General features: G+C 50.1%; 1 protein-coding gene across 4 annotated transcripts in view; it reads left to right on the forward strand.

Moving 5' to 3' along the window:
• The window catches only part of TNFRSF8 (TNF receptor superfamily member 8), a 62,478-nt gene that overhangs the window by 19,437 nt on the left and 23,165 nt on the right, over positions 1-19,876 (forward strand). For 3 of the 4 annotated variants that reach the window (XM_059375646.1, XM_059375644.1, XM_059375647.1), the window contains exons 3-7: positions 1,887-2,003; positions 9,772-9,924; positions 13,750-13,819; positions 14,188-14,348; positions 17,187-17,303. In XM_059375646.1, coding sequence (XP_059231629.1) covers positions 1,887-2,003; positions 9,772-9,924; positions 13,750-13,819; positions 14,188-14,348; positions 17,187-17,303 — 618 coding nt within the window. The remainder of the gene's footprint in view (positions 1-1,886; positions 2,004-9,771; positions 9,925-13,749; positions 13,820-14,187; positions 14,349-17,186; positions 17,304-19,876) is intronic. The other variant, XM_059375645.1, reaches the window with a different exon arrangement.

The raw sequence follows: 19,876 nt of genomic DNA on the forward strand, positions 1-19,876 counted from the left end.
AGAAATTTTCTGAGATAGAGGATGCCAGCCATCAAGCTAGTATTTCTGAGAGATTCTCACATATTTTTCTAAGCAGGGGCTCACCTTGAGGTCCAGGGACTCCCAAGTTGTCCATGGGTAGATTTCAGGGGGGCCTAGACCTGAATGAGTTCCCTCCTTTTCATCAGCCTCTGATGTATCCTTCCCTTGTGGATTAAGACAACACAGCACAGTAACGTTCTTGTAGGGTCTGCAGCTTTCCCCGCAGTAGAAGTCAGATATCCTCCGGACACCTTGCAACAGTGCCACAGTTGCCACAGATATCACGAAACATTTTTCGTGCTCCTCGGTCACGTTGAAACAAGGATACTCATTAGATTTTTATGTAATGAGTTCACAAAGAATCACAGATAGCGCCATCGCTTAAATTATTATTTTAAGATTTTATTTATTTGACACGGAGACAGAGATCACAAGCAGGCAGAGAGGTGGGCAGAGAGGGAGGAGGAAGCAGGCTCCCGGCCGAGCAGAGCGCCCGATGCGGGGCTCGATCCCAGGCCTCTGAGATCATGGCCTGAGCCGAAGGCAGAGGCTCACCCCGCCGAGTCACCCAGGCGCCCCATGGCTTAAATAATTCAATGCGCTGTGACCGGGGCTGTCACACAGCGCGGCTCCTGGGTCACCCCATGTACTGTACTGTACGCACTTTAGAAACACGATTCCGAGCCGGGTCCCCCGCTTCCGCAGAATGACTAGGCGGCACGAGGAATGTCGAGGACCGATGGTTCAGCCTCACTCACGCCCGAACAGAGTGAGGGGAGAGAAAGACCCGGCTCGAACACAGAGAAGTCGGTGACGCCATCAAGCCAGGCTGGACGCCCTCCGGGGTCCGTCTCTCTCCGTCCTGGGCTCGGCCTGCGTCTAAATCACCTCCTTCTCAGGCAGGCTGTGGCCACGCCGCACCTGCCACGACCCGGCAGCTGGGGACTTCAACGGCCCTTGGCCCCAGGACTCCAACCATAAAGAGAAGCCGTCTTCACTGGTAGCTTTTGTGAAGCTCTCAGAGATGAGGCTCTTTGGCGGACATGGCTCACGTGTCTCCGAAGCCGAGTGGTGAGGAAGCTGGACTCTGATTGGCTTGGCTGGGTCATGTGCCCACCCTGAAGGACGAGGTGTTCTGATTGGCCTATTTGGGGTCATGTGCCCACCCTGAAGGATGAGGTATTCTGATTGGCTTATCTGGCTCACGTGCCCATACGGGCTCAAGCTGTGGGTGGTAGGCATCCCGGCTAGGGCTGTCCCCGGACCGAGAGCTGGGTCCAGGCGCAGGCGCTCTACCGTTTTGCTGCACGGAGTCGGTGTCCACGCCGTGTATCTTCCGTCCGTGTGCAAAGGGACTCGGGGCCTGCTGGCTGATCCGCGCGCATCTCAGTCAGGCTGGCTGAGGCTCCGCAGGGTCTAGGGAGTCCGGACTCCCTAGTTCCTGCAGGGAAGCAGGGCTCCTGCCCGAATGACCGCCGCCGGGGCCCTCCGGAGCTTGCGGTGCGCCGAGCACCCCTGCTTATTTTCACCATCCCTTTACCCCGCTCAACAGCCCGAACGGGGGATCCTGCTAATCTCAGGGTGCCCATGAGTCACTGGAACTGGCCCGAGCCACGCAGTGGGAACCCCCCCAGGCCCAGCTCTTCCACCCAAGCCGGGCTGCTTCGCCCGCCTGCTCGCTGAACTTAGGCGAGGTCTGCGCTCTCCCCGGCAAGGCGTCCACCTAGAACCCGAGAGCTGGACCACCGTGTTTGGGGGGTTGAAGGGTGGAGCTGGGAGGGGCTTCAGGGACGAGAGGTCAAGTCTGGGGAGGTGAGGTCTTCGCCAAGGCGGCTCGCCTGGAGCTTCTCTGCTTCCTTCCCCAGGGCACACCTCGCAGCAGCCGTGCGCACGGGGGTCATCCGACTGCAGGAAGCAGTGTGACCCCGACTACTACCTGGACAGGGACGGCCGCTGCACGGCCTGCGTGACCTGTTCTGGAGGTAAGGGCCCTGTTCTCCCACGCAGGGGCAGCTTCCGGGAAGGGGGAGCCCTCTGGGCTGTAGGCAGAGAAGGTGGGGAGCAACCCCATTTGGTGCCTGGCTGGACTCTGAGTTGGCCCCCTGGTGCCTCAGTTTACCCCTCTGTATTTGTGAATTGATATCAGCCATTGATGTTTTGCATCCGTTTTTGTTTTTTGTTTTTTTAAGATTTATTTGAGAGAGAGAGACAGACAGACAGAGTGAGAGAGCATGAGAGGAGAGGACAGAGGGAGAAGCAGACTCCCCATGCAACAGGGAGTGGGATGTGGGGCTGGATCCCAGGACTCCAAGATCATGACCTGAGCTGAAGGCAGTCGCTTTACCAACTGAGCCACCCAGGCACCCTTGCATCCGTTTTTAGAGGGACTTCGACCTCTAGGAGATTCCCCCCACTCCTTTTTTAATGTAATCTCAATGCTCAACTTGGGGCTTCAACCTATGACCCTGAGATGAAGAGTCTCATGTTCTACAGACGGAGCCAGCCAGGCCCCTGGGGGAAATTCTTTTCTTATCTCTGCTTTACAGTGAAGAAACCCAGGTTTAGGGAGGTTAAGGGCCTTTCCAAAGTTAGAAAAGTCTGGTAAGGGGCAGATCAGGAGTTTGAGCTGTCTGTCTGACACCCAGAACTGTTATTCACCTAAGACCACAAGTGCTTCCAGGAGAAAGCGTCCCATAGCACTTTCATTGTTAATTTATTATGGTTGTGGTTTATGTGCTCTCTGGTGTTTTGTTTTGTGTGGGTTTTTTGTGGTGTGGGGTTGGGAAATTTGTGGAGATTTCTTGTACCCTAATAAATGTTCACATTTTATTTTACCTTATTTTATTTTTTAAAAGATTTTATTTATTTATTTGACGGACAGATCACAAGTAGGCAGAGAGGCAGGCAGGCAGAGAGAGGTGGGGAAGGAAGCAGACTCCCCACTGAGCAGAGAGCCTGATGCGGGGCTCGATCCCAGGACCCCCAAAATCATGACCTGAGCCGAAGGCAGAGGCTTAACCCACTGAGCCAACCAGGCGTCCCAAATGTACATATTTTAAAAGCATGTTTAGTGTGTTTGGGAAAAAGATGGATGTTCTGTTGGTTAGGTACAAAATTCTCTATATACCCATTAGATCAGGCTTGTTAATTGTGTTATTTAAATAAGAGGTGTTCTTTTTTTTTTTTAAATATGTATTCTTTTAAACTAATTTTTAAGTTTATTCAAGGTGGGGCACCTGGGTGGCTCAGTCAGTTAAGCAGCTGCCTTCGGCTCAGGTCATGATCCCAGGGTCCTGGGATGGAGCTCCACATCATGGTCTCTGCTCAGCAGGGAGTCTGCTTCTCCCTCTCCGTCTGTCTGCCACTCTGCCTGCTTGTGCGCTCTCTCTGTCAAATAAATAATTAAAATCTTAAAAAAAAAATTATTCAAGGAGTCTCCTCACCCAGTGTGGGGCTTTAACTCATGACCTTGAGATGAAGAGTCACATGCTCTATTGAGTGAGCCAGCTAGGTCCCCTGAAATAATTTGCATTTTTTTTTCATTCTTATCTATTTTTGTCACCTTCCAAATGGCTGATGTCTGAGTTAAATGTGTAAAATCCATCTCCCCTATGCTTGTTTTTCACCAGATTTTCATTGTGTTCTATTTATTTTTGCTCTCTGTATGTCAAAGCTATGTTATTAGGTACAATGTACTTTCTTGGTGGGTTGGACCTTTCATCAGCATGAAATACACCTCTTTGGTCCTTACAGTGTATTTGCCTCAATTCAATTTTTGTTTGATATCAATATTGCCATTCTTCTTTGTCTGCGCTGGTATTTCTCTGGCATATCTTTACGTTTAAAATTAATGACTGCATTGTAAATGAAAGTTATCGGCATTCATTATAAAACTTTCAAGCAATACAGAAGTGTGAGGAAGAAAGCCAGCTCCGCCCTTCTCCTTCCCCTTCCTTGGGTGTCTGACTGACAATTCTTTGTATCTCTATATAGAGGGAAGAAGCATGGGAAGGTTTGCAGCCAGACAGTCTATACATACATAGAAATAAGGGATTTTTTAAATAAGATGTTATTTATTTATTTGAGAGAGAGAGCACACCCATACAGCATACATACATACACACATGAGAGGTAGGGATGGGCTGAGAGGGAGGGAGAAGCAGACTCCCCACTGAGCAGGGAGCTCAAGATGGGTCTCCATCCCAGGACCCAAGGTCATGACCTGTACTGAAGGCAGCCACTCAACCAACCGAGCCACCCAGGCACCCCAAGAAAAGGGATCTTTAAGAGGTTGGGCTCTTACTGTTTATGATGTTCAAGTGATCATATTTGATTTTATTCAAATGTATCAGAGGAGGAAGAGACTAAAGTGAAAATACAACAATCACAAGAGAACGGTTTCTAAAAATAAAACCATCTAAAATTAAGAAGAGATTATGAAAATCAAGAAGCAGTTGGAAATCATTAAAGGAATAACTGTCTCTTGTGGTAAAATCATGTTCTGCTTGTTTCAGTTTTTGGACAGGATAGGGTAGGTTGGTTTCCTGTAATGAAAAATGAAGTAATTAGCTTGCTGCTTCCTTGACCTCTTCCTGACTTTAATTACTGACATACGTTTTTTTTTTCCTTTTTCCTTTGTTATTGCCTATGGTGTTTATATTCTTTACAAGAAGACTCAGTCCCTTGGCCTGTTAGCGTTACTCTGCTATTTCAGGTTATTCATTGGGCACTAGGAGTACATTGACGACCACTTCTCTGTTTCTGAATTTTTCATTTTGATATATTGCTTGGTTGGTTAGATTTCACTGACCTGTGGATTTTTGAGGAAAGACTCATCTTTGCGCATCCCCCTGAAAGGGGGTTCTTTCATATTTGAGAATGTTTCTTGCCGTTATGCCTGAATGACAACTTTGTATATGATTATTCCTAGAAATTTTCTTTAGAACTTTGTAGGGTTTGGTGCGTTGTCTTCTTTGCTGAATATTGCTGTGGCGTGGTCTGCTATCTGTCTTCTTTTTTCCCCTTTGTAGGAGACTGCAAGTATAACACTTTCCTTATCCTTAGGGCTCAGAAACTTATAAGAATGTGCCTTGATATTAATTGTTTGGAAAGAATTCTTCCTAGTACCTGGAAGGTCTTTTCTCTGTCTCTCTCTTTTCAAGTTTTTAGGTATTTAAGTAATCTCTATACCCAACGTGGGGCTTGAACCCACGACCCCAAGACCAAGAGTCTCATGTTCCACTGACTGAGGCAGCCAGGTGTCCCTGGAATGTCTTTTCTATCTGCAGATGTAGTTCTTCTTCATTTCTGGGAAATTGGCTTGGATTTCTGTTTCTGTTAAATATGTATCTCAGTATCAGTTTTATGGTTGCCTCGTATCCTGAAGTTTGATTGTGTTTTCCTTCCTTCTCTGCCGTCATTGTCCTCATCATCTTCTTCTTTTATGATTTTACTTATTTATTAGAGAGAGAGAGAGAGAGAGAGCGAGCATGAGCAGGGGAGAAGGGCAGAAGGAGAGGGGTAGAGGGAGAAGTAGACACAGGCTCCGCCCTGATCAGGGAACCCAAGGGTGCTGGTGATGATGATGATGATGATGATGGGGGAATCTATCCCAGGACCTCAAGGTCATGACCTGAGCTGAAAGCAAACATTGAACTGACTGAGCCTCTCAGGCGCCCTTTCCCTGTGTTCTTTCATCTTTTTATCTTGCATGCACTGGCATTTTCTTACTGCTTTTTCCGTGCCATGAACTCCGTCTTCTTTCTGATCTCTTCCGCTGCTTGCCTCCAGGTGTCACCAGGACTCCCAGGACACTTGTAATGTATTCATTGAATTTATTGGAGATGCTTTGCATCTCCAAAGTTGATCTCCAAAGTTTGCTTACTTTGCTTACTTTAACTCTCTAACTTCTCATCCCATGCTTTTTAAAAGATCCTCTTTTCTTTGAGGTTTTCCTTTGCTGGATTTATATTCCTTTTTTTTTTTTTTTTTTTAAGATTTTATTTATTTATTTGTCTGAGAGAGAGAGCACAAGCAGGGGGAGTGTCAAACAGAGGGGGAAGCAGGCTCCCTGTTGAGCAAGGAGCCCGATGTGGGGACTCAGTTCCAGGACCCTGAGATCATGACCTGAGCCGAAGGCAGATGCTTGACTGAGTGAACCACCCAGGCTGAATTTATATTCTTATTAACTTTTTTTTATAGTGTGAAGCACTCCTGGAATTGCTTCTGTTTTAGTCTGGGTTCTTGGTCTTTCCAAAATGTATTTCTATCTCCTTTAGATCTTTCTCTTTCTTTTCCAGTCTTCCCTTCTCCCTCCCTTCCTTCTTTACTGCTACGGTGTGTCTGCAGTGCTCTCTTCTCTCTCTCTCTCTTTTTTTTTTTTTTGCTTCAGCTTAGCAGGGGCAGCAGCTTGTTGTGGCGTAACTTCTTTAATACCTGCCCTACCTCCCTGGGCTCTGGTTTGTCTTTTCAGCTCAGACCTTCAGCTGGGGGCTGAGTGTTACTTTTCAAAAACACTGTAGTAAAATGTACATAACAGAAAATGATCATTGTAACCATTTTTTAAAAAAGATTTTATTTATTCATGACAGACAGAGAAGGAGAAGCGGGCTTCCCGTGGAGCAGGGAGTCCAACATGGGATTCTATCCCAGGACCCTGGGATCATGATGTAACCAAATCATGACCTGAGCGGAAGCGAGTCGGATGCTTAACCAACTGAGTCACCTAAGCGTCCGATCATTGTAACCATTTTAAGGGTGCGGTGGGGGGGGGGGGGGGCACCAAGTGCATTCGCATTTTTGGGGGCAACATTCTCACTATTTCCCAACTCCAGCCCCTGTTCATTTGCCCCAACTGTAACTCTGTCCCCACTGAACACTAGCTCCCTAGCATGGTACCCCCAGCCTTTGGCAATTACCGTTCTACTCACCGTCTCTGTAAATTTGACCACTCTAGGAAGTTCATATAAGTATCATCCTAAAATATTTATCTTTTGTGACTGCCTTATTTCACTGAGCCTCGTGTCTTCAAGACACTGCAGCAGGTGTCAGGCTAATACACCACTGGATGGATCGACCACATTTTGTTCATCCGTTCATGTTGGTGAAAACTTGGGATGCTTTTACCTTTTAGCTGTTGTGAATTTTGCTGTTGAATACACACATCGGCAAATAATCTGTTCAGGTCTCTGCTTTCAGTTCTTTTGGGGTATATCCTTAGCAGTGGAATTGTTGGATCGTGTGGTCATCCTGTTTAGTTTTTGAAGGAATCCTGAGTGTTAACTTTTGAAACTGATTTTAGGAGCCCGAGGGCCTGGGTGGGAGGCAGAGTGCAGCCAGAGACGGCTCTGTCCTTGCTGGGAGAGCGATCTGCCTTCCCTTCCATCAGGGGCGTATCTAGAGATCCTGCTGCCCGAAAAGAAGTGTACCCCACTCCCGGGGCCTCTGTTCATTTCCCCTGGGCCTGCCTTCCTGAAAGTTGGCAAGTCCCAGCACTGTTCCCACCTTTGCCCAGGCCTCTGTTTTTTTTTCTGAATTTTCCAGGGATGTCTACTGTTTGTCCTCAGTCTACCACTCTTTTTTTTTTTTTTAAAGATTTTATTTATTTATTTGACAGAGAGTAATCACAAGTAGATGGAGAGGCAGGCAGAGAGAGAGAGAGAGAGGGAAGCAGGCTCCCTGCTGAGCAGAGAGCCCGATGCGGGACTCGATCCCAGGACCCTGAGATCATGACCTGAGCCGAAGGCAGCGGCTTAACCCACTGAGCCACCCAGGCGCCCTCAGTCTACCACTCTTAGATTTTCTAGAATTCTCGGGATTTTATGCTCTCCTCAGTACTGCTTCCGGGGTGCAGGCAAGAGTACTGCTCCGGGGCCACTACAGCAAGGAAGAGAGAGATGAGAAAGCCCCCCACGAGATGGCTTTAGGGGCCAGGCCTGGGAGAAGCGCCTATCATTTTTGTTCACATCTCATTTGCTAGAATCTTGTCACGGGACCCAAATCCAACTCTGAGGGGGGCTGGGAAATGTAGTCTTTGCGTGAGCCCACAGGAAATGAATTGGTGATTACAGCATTCTGTGCCCGAGGATCCCTTTTTATGGCTTCTATGTCCTTCCTTTCTTCCTTGAGCTCCAGGGGATTCTGTTGTATAGCTGCAAATTCCTGAGGATATTAATTGTACTAATTCTAATGGTTTGTTCTGTGGGTTTTTGTTTTTTCTTTTTTCTTTTATCTGCTCTTTCGAGAGTTAGTTCTTTTTGAGTTTGGAGCTCTTTTTCTCTCCCACGGGTGACCCTTCTGCACACTGTATCTGGTCGCTGGGATGGGGGCGTGTGTTGTTTAGTGGCTAATCTTCTGTAGGGTCCCTTCCTCCCACGTAGGACCAGCCCTGGGGCACTGTTGTGCTCACCTCACCTAAGAGTCTCCTGGGGGAGATGCTTGGCTTCTGGACCTGTGGCGTAAGTGGATGAGAAGCGTGGGGAGACTGACCCAGCTGGGTGCTCCTGCTGTCTCCCCCATCGGCTTCCCTGGGGCCTGCCCCTGCCCTGTACCCACTCGGAGACTGGAGCCTCTCCCAGAATAACCGTCTTGGGTATACTTTGGGCTGCCGGTTTCCGTCTCCTTCTTCCACGCAGCCCCACCTGCTTCCATGTTTCAGGAAGCCTTCACCATTTCCGGATAGCCAAGGATGCCCTGTGTTGCTTTCCACGGATGTTTGCATTTGCCGATTACTTATACCAGTGATTTGGTTTTTTTTCCTCTTGACATAAAATTCACCACTTAATTTATTTTAAAAATTAAATTATATTAACTGTTTGTTCTCGCATATAAGCTCTATGCCCAACGTGGAGCTTGAACTCGAGACCCAGAGATCAAGAGTGGCGAGCTGTGCTGACTCAGCCAGCCAGGCGCCCCTAAGATTCACCATTTTAAATGTGCAGTACCGTGGTTTTATTGTATTCACAATATGCAACCCACCACCACTATCTGACTTCAGAATATTTCCACCTCCCGCAGAAGAAGCCCTGTTCTTCCCATTCCCCTCCTGTTCCACTCCCTTATAGTCGCCAGTCGACATTCTGTCTGTGTGGATTTGCCTAGTTTGGGCATTTCAAAGTCATCAATATACGGCTTTTAGTGACTGGCTTCTTTCACTTTGCAGTGTTTTCAAGGTTCATCCATGCTGTAACAGGGTCATTCCTTTTTATGGCTGAACAATCGATCGGTGGACATTTGGGTTGTTTCTACTTTTTGGCAATTACGAGCAATAGTGACATGAATGTCAGGTTTAGGACCCTCCTCCCAGACCCCCGGCAACCACTTGACAGTGTCTCGATGGTTCGATCTTTTCCAGAAGGCCACGGAGTTGGAATCACACAGCACGCAGGTTTTTCAGACGGACTTCTTTCGTGTAGCACTGGGCCTTGAAGGGTTCCTCCGTGTCTTTATTTTTTATTTTTATTTTTTTGCCCATTTTAAAATGGGTCCATTAATTTCTTTTTAATACGATTATAATGACATCTGGGCATCTGGGTGGGGAAGGGGAGTCTGCCCCATTGGCCCTGCCTGGCTTCTGGCCCTTGTTGCAGGAACATTCTGGAAAGAAGGGCTGAGCGTGCCAGCTCCCTGCCCAAAGGGAGGCCACAGCGGCATCTTCTGTCTTGTGCCAAACGGGCACTGGCCATGAGGGTTCTCTGGCTCTCTTCCCCTGTCCTTCCTCTGTCCCCTGTGACTCTTCTTTGTGTCCCTTAGACGATCTCGTGGAGAAGATTCCATGCTCAGCGAATTCCTCCCGCGTCTGTGAGTGTCGGCCTGGCATGTTCTGTTACACATCAGCCACCAAATCCTGTGCCCGCTGTAGGCCGCACTCCGTCTGCCCACCAGGGGAGGTCGTCAGGTTCCAGGGTAAGTATCCTCACTCTCAGGCCGGCACCAAGATCTGGGCCCAGCTGCACCTGCCCCAGATCTCCAAATGACCTATGACCTCCCACTTCCTTCTTCCTGTTGGACAGACCGCTGTCTCCTTTGGAGATCCTGTAGGGGCACCAGCTACTGCAGAGCCCCCTTCCCCACTTCCCTGCACTTTGTGTCCTGGGCTCAGCGAGACTCTGGTGGCCAGAAGCACAGGCGTGCCGGGATGAAGTCTTGGGTTTGGTTTGAGGTTTGGGGCAGAAGTTCTCTGATGCCTGGTAAACAAGAAGCAAACTCTGTCGTGGGAGTTCCCCAGAGGATTAGGGCTGGTTTTGCCAATTCACCATTGAGGCATTGGGAGTTAGAGCTACTGAGACACTTGGATTTCTTTCTCAGTTTGCCATGTGAGCTCAGGCAAATTCCTTACCCTCTCTGGGCTTCTAATTTTCTGACCGTACAAGGAGGCTCATGGCCAGAAAGGAGGTAAGGGCCACAGATGCTGTGTGGGTGGTACTGAGGACACGTTCTAGAAGGGAGGCTTGGGGAGTGGGTGGACCATAGCCCCAGGCTGGGGAGGTGGCAAGATGGAATCTGAGGAGCCACGCCCACTGGGGAGAAAGGTGCCGGCACCCCGCCCATGATACTCCCACTTCTAACCTGGTGCTTTCCACCATCCTTACCACCTTCTCCCCCACTGTCTGTCCTTTCCTTCCCGCACACGCCACAGCCGGTCCCATAGCATTTGTCCACCTAATTCTGTCTCCTATTCCCCACACCCAGTTCCTCCTGTCATTCCTCGCCCGTGGCACACAGGCGGAGCCACCCTTGCAAAACCAAATCTGGTTCCCTCTGTCACACACACACACCTCATGACTCTAATGACAATGCCATGATCCTTTGGCAGAAGAGAACCGGTTTTTGGAGGGACTTCTTTTCTAAAGTCTGTGCTGTTTGGCATTTCCGGGCTGCTGGCTTATTTGGCTCCATGTCTGGGATAGGCGAACAGAGAGAAAACCCAGGGGACTCATCACCGTGTCATTCCTTGGGTTCCAAGGCCTTCTCTCCGCTGTCCAGAGTCGTCTTTGTTTAGACACGTACCCATGGTTTAGCTGTCTTTAGTCGGAGGACTAGGGAAAAGGGCACCCGCTGCGTATTGCCACAGGCCGTCTCCCGGACACAGTGTGTACACGGCCTGCACCATGTCGTCTCCTTCCCCCGGCCCCAGACTCAGCGCCAGTCTCCCTCTTTCCTTGGCTCAGCTTGGTCTGCTCGCTTTCAGTTCTGTGGCTGCGTGGTGCTTCCCCCTCTTAACAGGCCTTTGGGCATGTGGTTCCCTCTGCCTGGGACACCCTTGCCTCCTGTTCACTCAGTCAGCTCCTCAGCCTTGAGCTCTCTGTCCACACATCCCTTTGTCAGGAGGCTTCCTATGACTTATCACAGGTCATGTCTGTGTTTGATCTCTTATCGCACAGCGTCCTTCGCAAACGTGGATATGAACATTTGTGTCTCTCTTGGTTTGATCAGGGCTGGCCTCCCTCCCTGAGCCGTAGCTCCATGAAGCTAGACCATGCCCGTTGTGCTCCTGGTCATCTAGGGCCGCAAGCCGGGCCACGGGCTGGAGTGGAAGATGCTAGGGGCTGGGCATCAGACCCCTGGAGTACTGTTAGATTTGCACCTGGGGGACGTGTTCCCACCCCATCCTGGGCTTCAGTCTCCAATCGGGAAAATGTGAAGTTGTTGGTAGACGGCCTTGGGGGGACTTTCCAGCTCAGAAACTCTTGCATATCTGGGAAAAGTACCTGGAGTTCTGTTGCTCCAGCCAGGCCTGTGGACCCTCTCCTGCCAGGGAGGCCCTTTCCGTGGTGTTCCTGCGACTGGCACATGCTGGCACCAGAGGCCTCTCTCTGATGCCCTGGACTATGCTGCCCCTAGCGGTCCCACTGGCCACATGCAGCCAGAGAGCATTTAAAATGTGGCCCATTGGGTTGAGATGGGCTGTCAGGACAGAACATTCACTGGATTTCAAACATTTAGTAGACAAAAATGTAAAATGTCTCATTATATTATTTATTTATTTATTTGACAGAGAGACACAGCAAGAGAGGGAACACAAGCAGGGGGAGTGGAAGAGGGAGAAGCCGGCCTCCTGCAGAGCAGGGAGCCCAATGTGGGACTTGATCCCAGGACCCCGGGGTCATGACCTGAGCCAAAGGCAGACGCTTAATGACTGAGTCACCCATGTGCCCCTTCATTAATTATTATTACTTTAGAAGATTTTATTTATTTATTTGACAGAGAGAGAGAGAGATATCACAAGTAGGCAGAGAGGAAGGCAGAGAGAGAGAGAGGAGAAAGCAGGCTCCCCGAGGAGCAGAGAGCCCGATGTGGGACTTGATCCCAGGATCCTGGGATCATGACCTGAGCTGAAGGCAGAGGCTTAACCCACTGAGCCACCCAGGTGCCCCTCATTAGTTATTTTTTATATTAAATATCTACTGATGTATTTTAGATCTATTAGGTTAAGTAAATTAACTCCACATGTTTCTTTTTACTTTTTAAAATGTGGTTACGAGGCAGTTTCAGATGATGTGTGGGATTCCCATCAGGTTTCTCCACGACAGCGCTGCTGGCTGACTCCTGCTCCCACAGGGCGACTCTCCAGCCGTAAAATGGAAAGTAGTTTCTGCTTCAGAGTCGGCCCATGGCTGTGTGCCCAGAGCTGGTGCAGGTGTTCTCTCCTGAAGGGCTCAGAATGCCATCAAGCAGGCCGAATCAGCCGTCTTTTACAGCTGAGGAAGTTGAGGTCCAGAGATGGGTCAAGTCTCCAGGCCACAGAGCAGGGAATACCCGAGTTTGGGTTTGAAGGTCACACCGGGCGTGGTCACCCCACCACACTTGACGCACATGACACATCCGCATTGCTCACGCTGCCTGCCCAGAAACCTTCAGATCACAATCCCACCTGTGGGACACTCTCTAAGCAATGTACAGATGGGGAGAAGGACATGCTATGGGTTAGGCATTTACTGTACGTCACGCAGTGTGGTGGGCACGGCGAGGATGATGGAGGCGGCACGTGAGCTCAGATCCGCCGGACGGAAAGTGCTATGGGTGTTCCTCTTTCTGATCGCATTCTTAAGTATTCTTCAGGAATCTTTGGGTTGCTGGAAAAAAAATCTCAAAATTCTTCAGGATTTTTTCTTCAGGAATCTTTGGGTTGCTGGAAACAAAATCTCAAAATTTTTTGATTCCTGTAACTGCAAAGTCTGGAGCTCCCTGGGTAGTGTCGGGCTATCTCTGGTCCCCTATGTGTAGGCATCTGTAAGATTCGTACCAGCAGCTCCTGGCTTGCCTCCCACCCAACCCCAGTGGAAAGACGGCTTCTCCTTCCAAGAACTGAAACCAAAATCTTGATATCGTTCCTCCTGGGCACACCTTGGGTCACGTGCGCATCACTGAACCAGTTCACCGGGGTCAGAGGAATCAAAGGGGTTGATGGGTCTAGCTGGTCTGTGTGTGCTCCTGGAAGGGAGGGAGGCGAGGCAGCCTCAGCCCTGAGCACAGGCGCTGAGACTGGAAAGTATTCCCCGGGGAAAGTCAAGGTGCTTTACCGCAACAGGGCCTGGACACTGGGCAGGCTGAAACATCAGATGGCCGCGACATTTTCCAAGCACCTCATTCCGAGCTCTGGGTTGTGGTGGTAAAAGATCTGTGCCTGGAGTCCTCAGGCTCTTTCATGACGTCTTCTCAGTGTCTCAATGAGTCTCCTCAGGCTCCGCCGTGACATCTGTCACTCCTGCATTTCTGTCCCCCCTGTAGGCACAGCAGAAAGGGACACCATCTGTGAGCGACTTTCCCCAGTGACCAGTCCTGACCGGGCGGCCACCAGGTGACTCCCCTCTCCCCACCAGCTGACCTTGGTGTGGGCCTGTCCCGCCCCATAGGATGCTCAGGGCCCCGCTGGCTGTGGTGGGTTGGGGTTCAGCCCAGGGTGTCAGGACCCCGGGGAGTCTCTCTGCCAAGCCCACAAGCCACTGAGGCCCCACCATGTGCTCAGTCTTCCCAGAGCATATGAGAGAAGAGCCTAGAAAACACAGTCCTTGCTCCCAGGAGCTGACGGCAGGGCTGCCGGACGTTGTGGACAGAGGGTCTGGGGACCCCCTTCTCTGCAGAAATGGTTGCCCTTGAGCACAGACCCCCCCCACTTCGCCCCCTCAGGAGAATTGGCAGTGCCATTTCTAACTTTTCTCTTGGCAGCAGCACCCTCCAGGCCAGGCCCCTCAGGACTGCCTCAGCAAGCTCCAGGGCGAGGACCACGCTTCCCGGAAGGGGCGCTTCCCTCACCCTGGAACACGGTTCCGAAATTACGAGAGCCCCCAGCTCTCCCTCCTCGGTGCGGGAGCCCGGTCCAGGTCCAGGTGAGTTCTTCCGAGAGGCTGTGGCTTGTTTCCAGGGCAGCAGCGTCTCGTTGGCAGGCGACCCCTGCGGGCTGGTCCAGGCAGGGGGGCCCTGGGCTGTGATCTTTCCCAGTCGGAGGAGAAGAGTGTCTCCAGGCCTCTTGGGGCTGTAGTCATGGACGAAGTCATTCGCTGGACAGCTCGAGTGTGTGTGACGCGGAGGTGCTAGTGCAGGAGCAGCTGTGGGTCTGACACCCTCCGGGTTCCCACGGCGACCGGCGGGGCCCTCAGTCCACTCCTGCCATGGCTGACTGGCCTCCGGTGCTGGCCCGTGGTTGTCCAGCAGTCTTTGGGTATTTGGGTTGTTTCCTCCTTTTGGCTGTGATGAATAAGGAAAAGCAAGTCTTTGTATGAAATCTCTGGGGCTTGTCTGTCTTTTTCATTGACTTCTTTTTTTTTTTTTTCTTTAAAGATTTTATTTATTTAACAGAGAGAGACACAGCGAGAGAGGGACACAAGCAGGGGGAGTGGGAGAGGGAGACGCAGGCTTCCTGCCGAACAGAGAGCCCGATGCAGAGCTGGATCCCAGGATCCTGGGATCATGACTTGAGCCAAAGGCAGACGCTTAACGACTGAGCCATCCAGGCAACCCTTCCATTGACTTCTTAATAGGACTTCTTACAGTTCTGGGTTTGAGCCCTTCATCCTATAGTGGTGTGCGGACGGCCACCTTCCACCCAGTGGCTTATCTTCTTATTCTCTTTATACTGTCTTTGCTAAAGAGATTTTGTTTTTTTATTTTATTTTTTAAAAAGATGTATTTATTAGAGAGCGTGCGCGCATGTGTGTGGTTGTGCGAGCAAGGGGAGAGGGAGAGAATCCTCAAGCAGACTCCCTGTGGCGTGCAGAGCCTTATGTGGGGCTCCATCCCAGGTCCCCGAGATCGTGGCCTGAGCTGAAATCAGGAGTCCAATGTTCAGCTGACTGAGCCACCCAGGCGCCCCCATAAAGAGATCTTCCAAATTTTAACGTAGTCATGGGCACCTGGGCAGCTCAGTCAGTTAAGCATCTGCCTTCGGTTCAGATCATGATCATGAGGTCCTGGGATCAAGTCCCATGTTGCTCAGCTGCTCAGTGGGGTGTCTGCTTCTCCCTTTTCCTCTGCCCCTCCCCCCTGCTTGTGTTCTCTCTCTCTCAAATAAATAAATAATATTTTAAAAATAAATGTTAAAGTAGTCACATGGATCTATCTTTCCCTTTATGACCGGTGCTTTTATGCTCCGCTCTTTATATTCTTTTCCTCCACTCAAGTCTTGAAGACATCTGCATCGACTTCCTAGAATTGTTCCCATTTTGCCTTTCATGTGTAGACCCGCCGTCTGCCTTGGCTTGTGTGTACGGCATGAGGCAAGGGTCCTGCTGGAAGGTCCGTGTGGATGTCCAGTTGAACCAATATCTTTTATCCTTCCCCACTGTGTTGCAGACATCTTTGTATCCAAAGGTCCGTATGTGCCTGGGCACGATCTTGGACTTGATGTTCTGTTCTGTTGGTCTTTCCGTCTAGACCGTGTGGATGCCCCAGGGGCTTGAATGGCACAGGTTTTTATTAAGTCATCGGGATGGTTGAGCAATGTCTCTACCTTTGTTCTTCGTCACTAGACCGGCTCTTCTCAGTCATCTGCCTCTCTGTGTCCACTTCAGAATCAACTTTTCAGATTCTGTAAACTGTCCTCTTGGGCTTTTCGTTGGGATCACACTGAATCCAGCTTACTTTAGAGAGAATCTTTGCAGTATCGAGTAGTACATGGTAAAGCTCTCTATTATTTCGCTCTTTATTTTTTTTTAAGATTTTATTTATTTATTTGACAGACAGAGATCACAAGTAGGCAGAGAGGCAGGCAGAGAGACAGGAGGAAGCAGGCTCCCCACTGAGCAGAGAGCCCAATGCAGGGCTCGATCCCAGGACCCTGGGACCGTGACCCGAGCTCAAGGCAGAGGCTTTAACCCATTGAGCCACCCAGGCACCCCTAACCTTTTATTTTTATTTATTGAATTCAACTTAGGTCTGCTTGACCTTCTCCCAGTAATATTGTATTATTTTCTGTGTAGAGAGATTTATAGCTTTGTTTTAGATTTCTAGGTACCTGATGTTTCTGATGATGAGGGGAATATATATTTTTTTTCAGTATTTCGTGTTCTAACTCTTCATCACTGGTATTGTTTTGAACCGTGTGAACAGCCAATATTTGGCAGCCTCACCTACCAAAATAGCAATTCATGTGGCTCAACCCAAACATATAGGCACTCAGTTTTGATGTCATAACATTATTTCCAAGCCCCTTGTTAAACTCACTTGTTAGTTCTAATAATCTAAGAATCTACTAATCGAAGAATCTGCTGGTTCTTCCGGGTCATCTGTCCCCTTTAATGATGCCATCTGTCCATGACAGCCTGATGTCTTCTTCGCCAGACCCCACTACTTTCCTCTCTTTTCCTCGCCTTCCCGAATTGCCTGGATCCCCAGTGCCACACGGAGCAGAAGCTGTGGCCAGTAGACATCACCTCATGGCTGGTCTCAGAGGGAAAGTGGCCCCCGAGTTTTGAGGAGGGTGGTGACACGGCAGGGAGGCTGGGGAGAGGAAAGGGACCGGAAGCAGGGGCCGCTTAGTGAGTGCTGCTCTCCTGTGTGGCTTTAGACAAATTCCTTCCCTCTCTGGGCTTCAGGACTCCCTCTGAGAGATCGATCTGACATGTGTGGAGCTTGGGGGCTGGCCGTGGAGCTGGGGGTGGTGATTGGGTGCAGAGGTGGGGCCTCTGCCAAGGCGGCCCGGCCTGGAGCTTCTCTGCTTCCTTCCCCAGGGCAGATCTCCCAGCAGCCGTGCGCACAGGGGTCATCGGACTGCGGGAAGCAGTGTGACCCGGACTACTACCTAGACAGGGACGGCCGCTGCACGGCCTGCGTGACCTGTTCTGGAGGTAAGGGGCTCCTTCCTGGGAGCAGGGGCTCTTGGCTAAGAATCTGGGGATGGGGGCCTCTGAGTTTGTTCTGGGACTGCGCAGCCCTCAGGAGCCTAGCTCCCCTCGCTGGCATCTCTGAGCAGCGGGCCTTTTCTGAGTGTCCTTCTCGATTGCGGGGTGTTGATGGTGGTGACCCCTTCTCACACAGCTTCCATTTGTTTACTCCTGCAAGGAAGCGTTCGTTACCACCCACCTGTTCCAGGCTTGTCCTGTTATTTTTGGTAGTTGTCCTCTGGTGTGTGGATTACAGTTGTCCCCATTGTACAGAGGAGAACACTGAGACCTTACAAAGGCCACAGGCCCCCGAGAGCGGCATGGCCAGAGTTTCAACTTGGAGGTTCTGGGCTCGGCTAGTCACTATACTGTCCTTAGAACATTCTCAGGACAGGCAATTGCTGGGTGACTTCTGTGTATGTGGCCGACTCAGCACAGCCTCACAGCACCACCAGCTGCCCCCTGACATCCATCCACAAGGGCTGCGCAGGACAGGGGCAGCTGCCCAGGCCGCAGACAGCCGTGGCTGATTGTGTCCCCAGCCCCATCACAAAGGCCACGGGAGCAGGGAGTGGATGCGTGATCGTGTCTCCTTGTCCAAGGTTTCTTTCACAGAAACAGTGGCTGAAGTCAGCAGAGGCCCAAAGAGGAAAGAACACCATTTGTCACTGGGGCCACTGTTCCAGTTGCAAAGGCCACAAATAAGCTTTCTCAAAACATGGTGGCAAAACCAACCCCCTCCTGTTTACTCATGAATTCCATGGGTCAGAAATCAGACAGGACCCTGAGCGGGTGGCTGGTCTCTGCTGCACAATGTCTGGGATTTCAGCTGGAAAACGTGAAGGCTACAGGCGAGAATTGTCTGAAAGCCCTTTCCTTCGTGGCCTCTGTATGGCTAACTTGGGGGCTTCCTCGAGGCCTGGCGCCTGGATTCCAAGGATGGGGCAGGGGTGGGGACAAGCCACATCCCTTTTGTTGACCTTGGCTTGAAAGTCACATGGCGTATTTTCCGCCAGTTTTTACCTCTTGAGGCAGTCACACATCCCACTAGAGTCAGCGGAAGGAGAAGAAATCAAGCTTCTCAACAGTGAGGCAGAGGTCTGGAAGAACAGATGGGGCCAGAAATGCTGCTCTGGCCATTTTTGGAAAAAATATCATCTGCTGAAGCTACCATGTCAGATAGAGAAACAAGAGAATTCCTTCAGCTCTAGGATGAAAACTCTGTGAAGCCGTTGGGTAGAGAACAGGGGCCAAGAGCACGGACTCTGGAGCCCAAGAGCCTGGGTTCAAATCTTGGCCCTACCAGTTTGCAGCTTATAAACACAAGCAAGTTTCTTAACATCTCCGTGCCTCAGTTCCCTCATCTGCAGTGGCCATGATAATAGTACTCTCTTGAAGACCTGATGCAGGAATTAAGTAGGTCAGACTAAGTTAATCAGGGCAGGATGCTAAGAGTAAGACCCCCCAGGCACCTGATGGTATTATGGCTGCCTTGTTTGTACTCAATAATATTAAAAAAAAAAAAAGATTTTATTTATTTATTTTGCGAGAGAGTGTGTGCATGTGGGAAGGGGGGAGAAGGAGAGGGAGAGAACCTCAAGCAGACTCCCCGCTGAGGACAGAGCCCTGTCGAGTGGGGCTTGCTCTCACTTCCCTGAGATCATGACCTGAGCGGAAACCAAGAGTCGGACGCTTACCTGAGCCACCCAGGCACGTCCCACCCACGCTCGGTGCTGTTAATAGCTGAGATTGTGATAACAGCTGTCATTGTCCCAAGCCCTCGCTGGCACTGCTGAGCTCACTCCTGCTGCCCGCACAAACTCCCCAACCCCTCCCCAGTTCCCACTCTCTCTGGAGGTTTCAGGAAGAGACTATGAGGTTACCATCTGAGGTCTGTGAAGTATCCTGCTGATTGAGGAAAGTCCTCCCCAGCCAGTCACATGTGTCTGATCTATTAATGTGGTCATTCTGTTTTCACCCATTTAGAGCACATAAAATATTCCCAAGCATATGTAAATGCATTATCACATGCTTTCTTTGATAAAACTTCCAACTTTTTTTTTTTAAATTTTGGAAAAAATAACCCTTTTTATCATTGAAAATTTCTTTCTTTTTTTTTTTTTTTTTTAAGATTTTGTTCATTTATTTGAGAGAGAGAGAAAGCATGAGCGGGGGCGGGAGGGCGGAGAAGAGGAAAGAGGGAGAAGCAGACTCCTCGCTGAGCAGGGAGCCCAACATGGGGCTCCAGCCCGGGACCCCAAGATCATGACCTGAGCTAAAGCCAGACCCTTAACCCACTGAGCCGCCCAGGTGCCCCAGCACTGAAGATTTCAAGCGTATTCAGAAGTAGAGAAAAGTCAGGAATGGCTGTGGACATCACCCACTTTGAACGAATGATCGAGCCACAGCCACTGTGGGTTCATCTCTACCCATGCGTGCTCACCCTGTTCTCTAGATTATTTTCTTTTATCAGCTTTATTGCGACAGGATTGACACGCAGGGCCACGCATGTGGGCAAAGCGTGCCATTTGATACAT

This window comes from Mustela nigripes, chromosome 14, assembly GCF_022355385.1.
Source record: "Mustela nigripes isolate SB6536 chromosome 14, MUSNIG.SB6536, whole genome shotgun sequence".
Taxonomy (NCBI): domain Eukaryota; kingdom Metazoa; phylum Chordata; class Mammalia; order Carnivora; family Mustelidae; genus Mustela; species Mustela nigripes.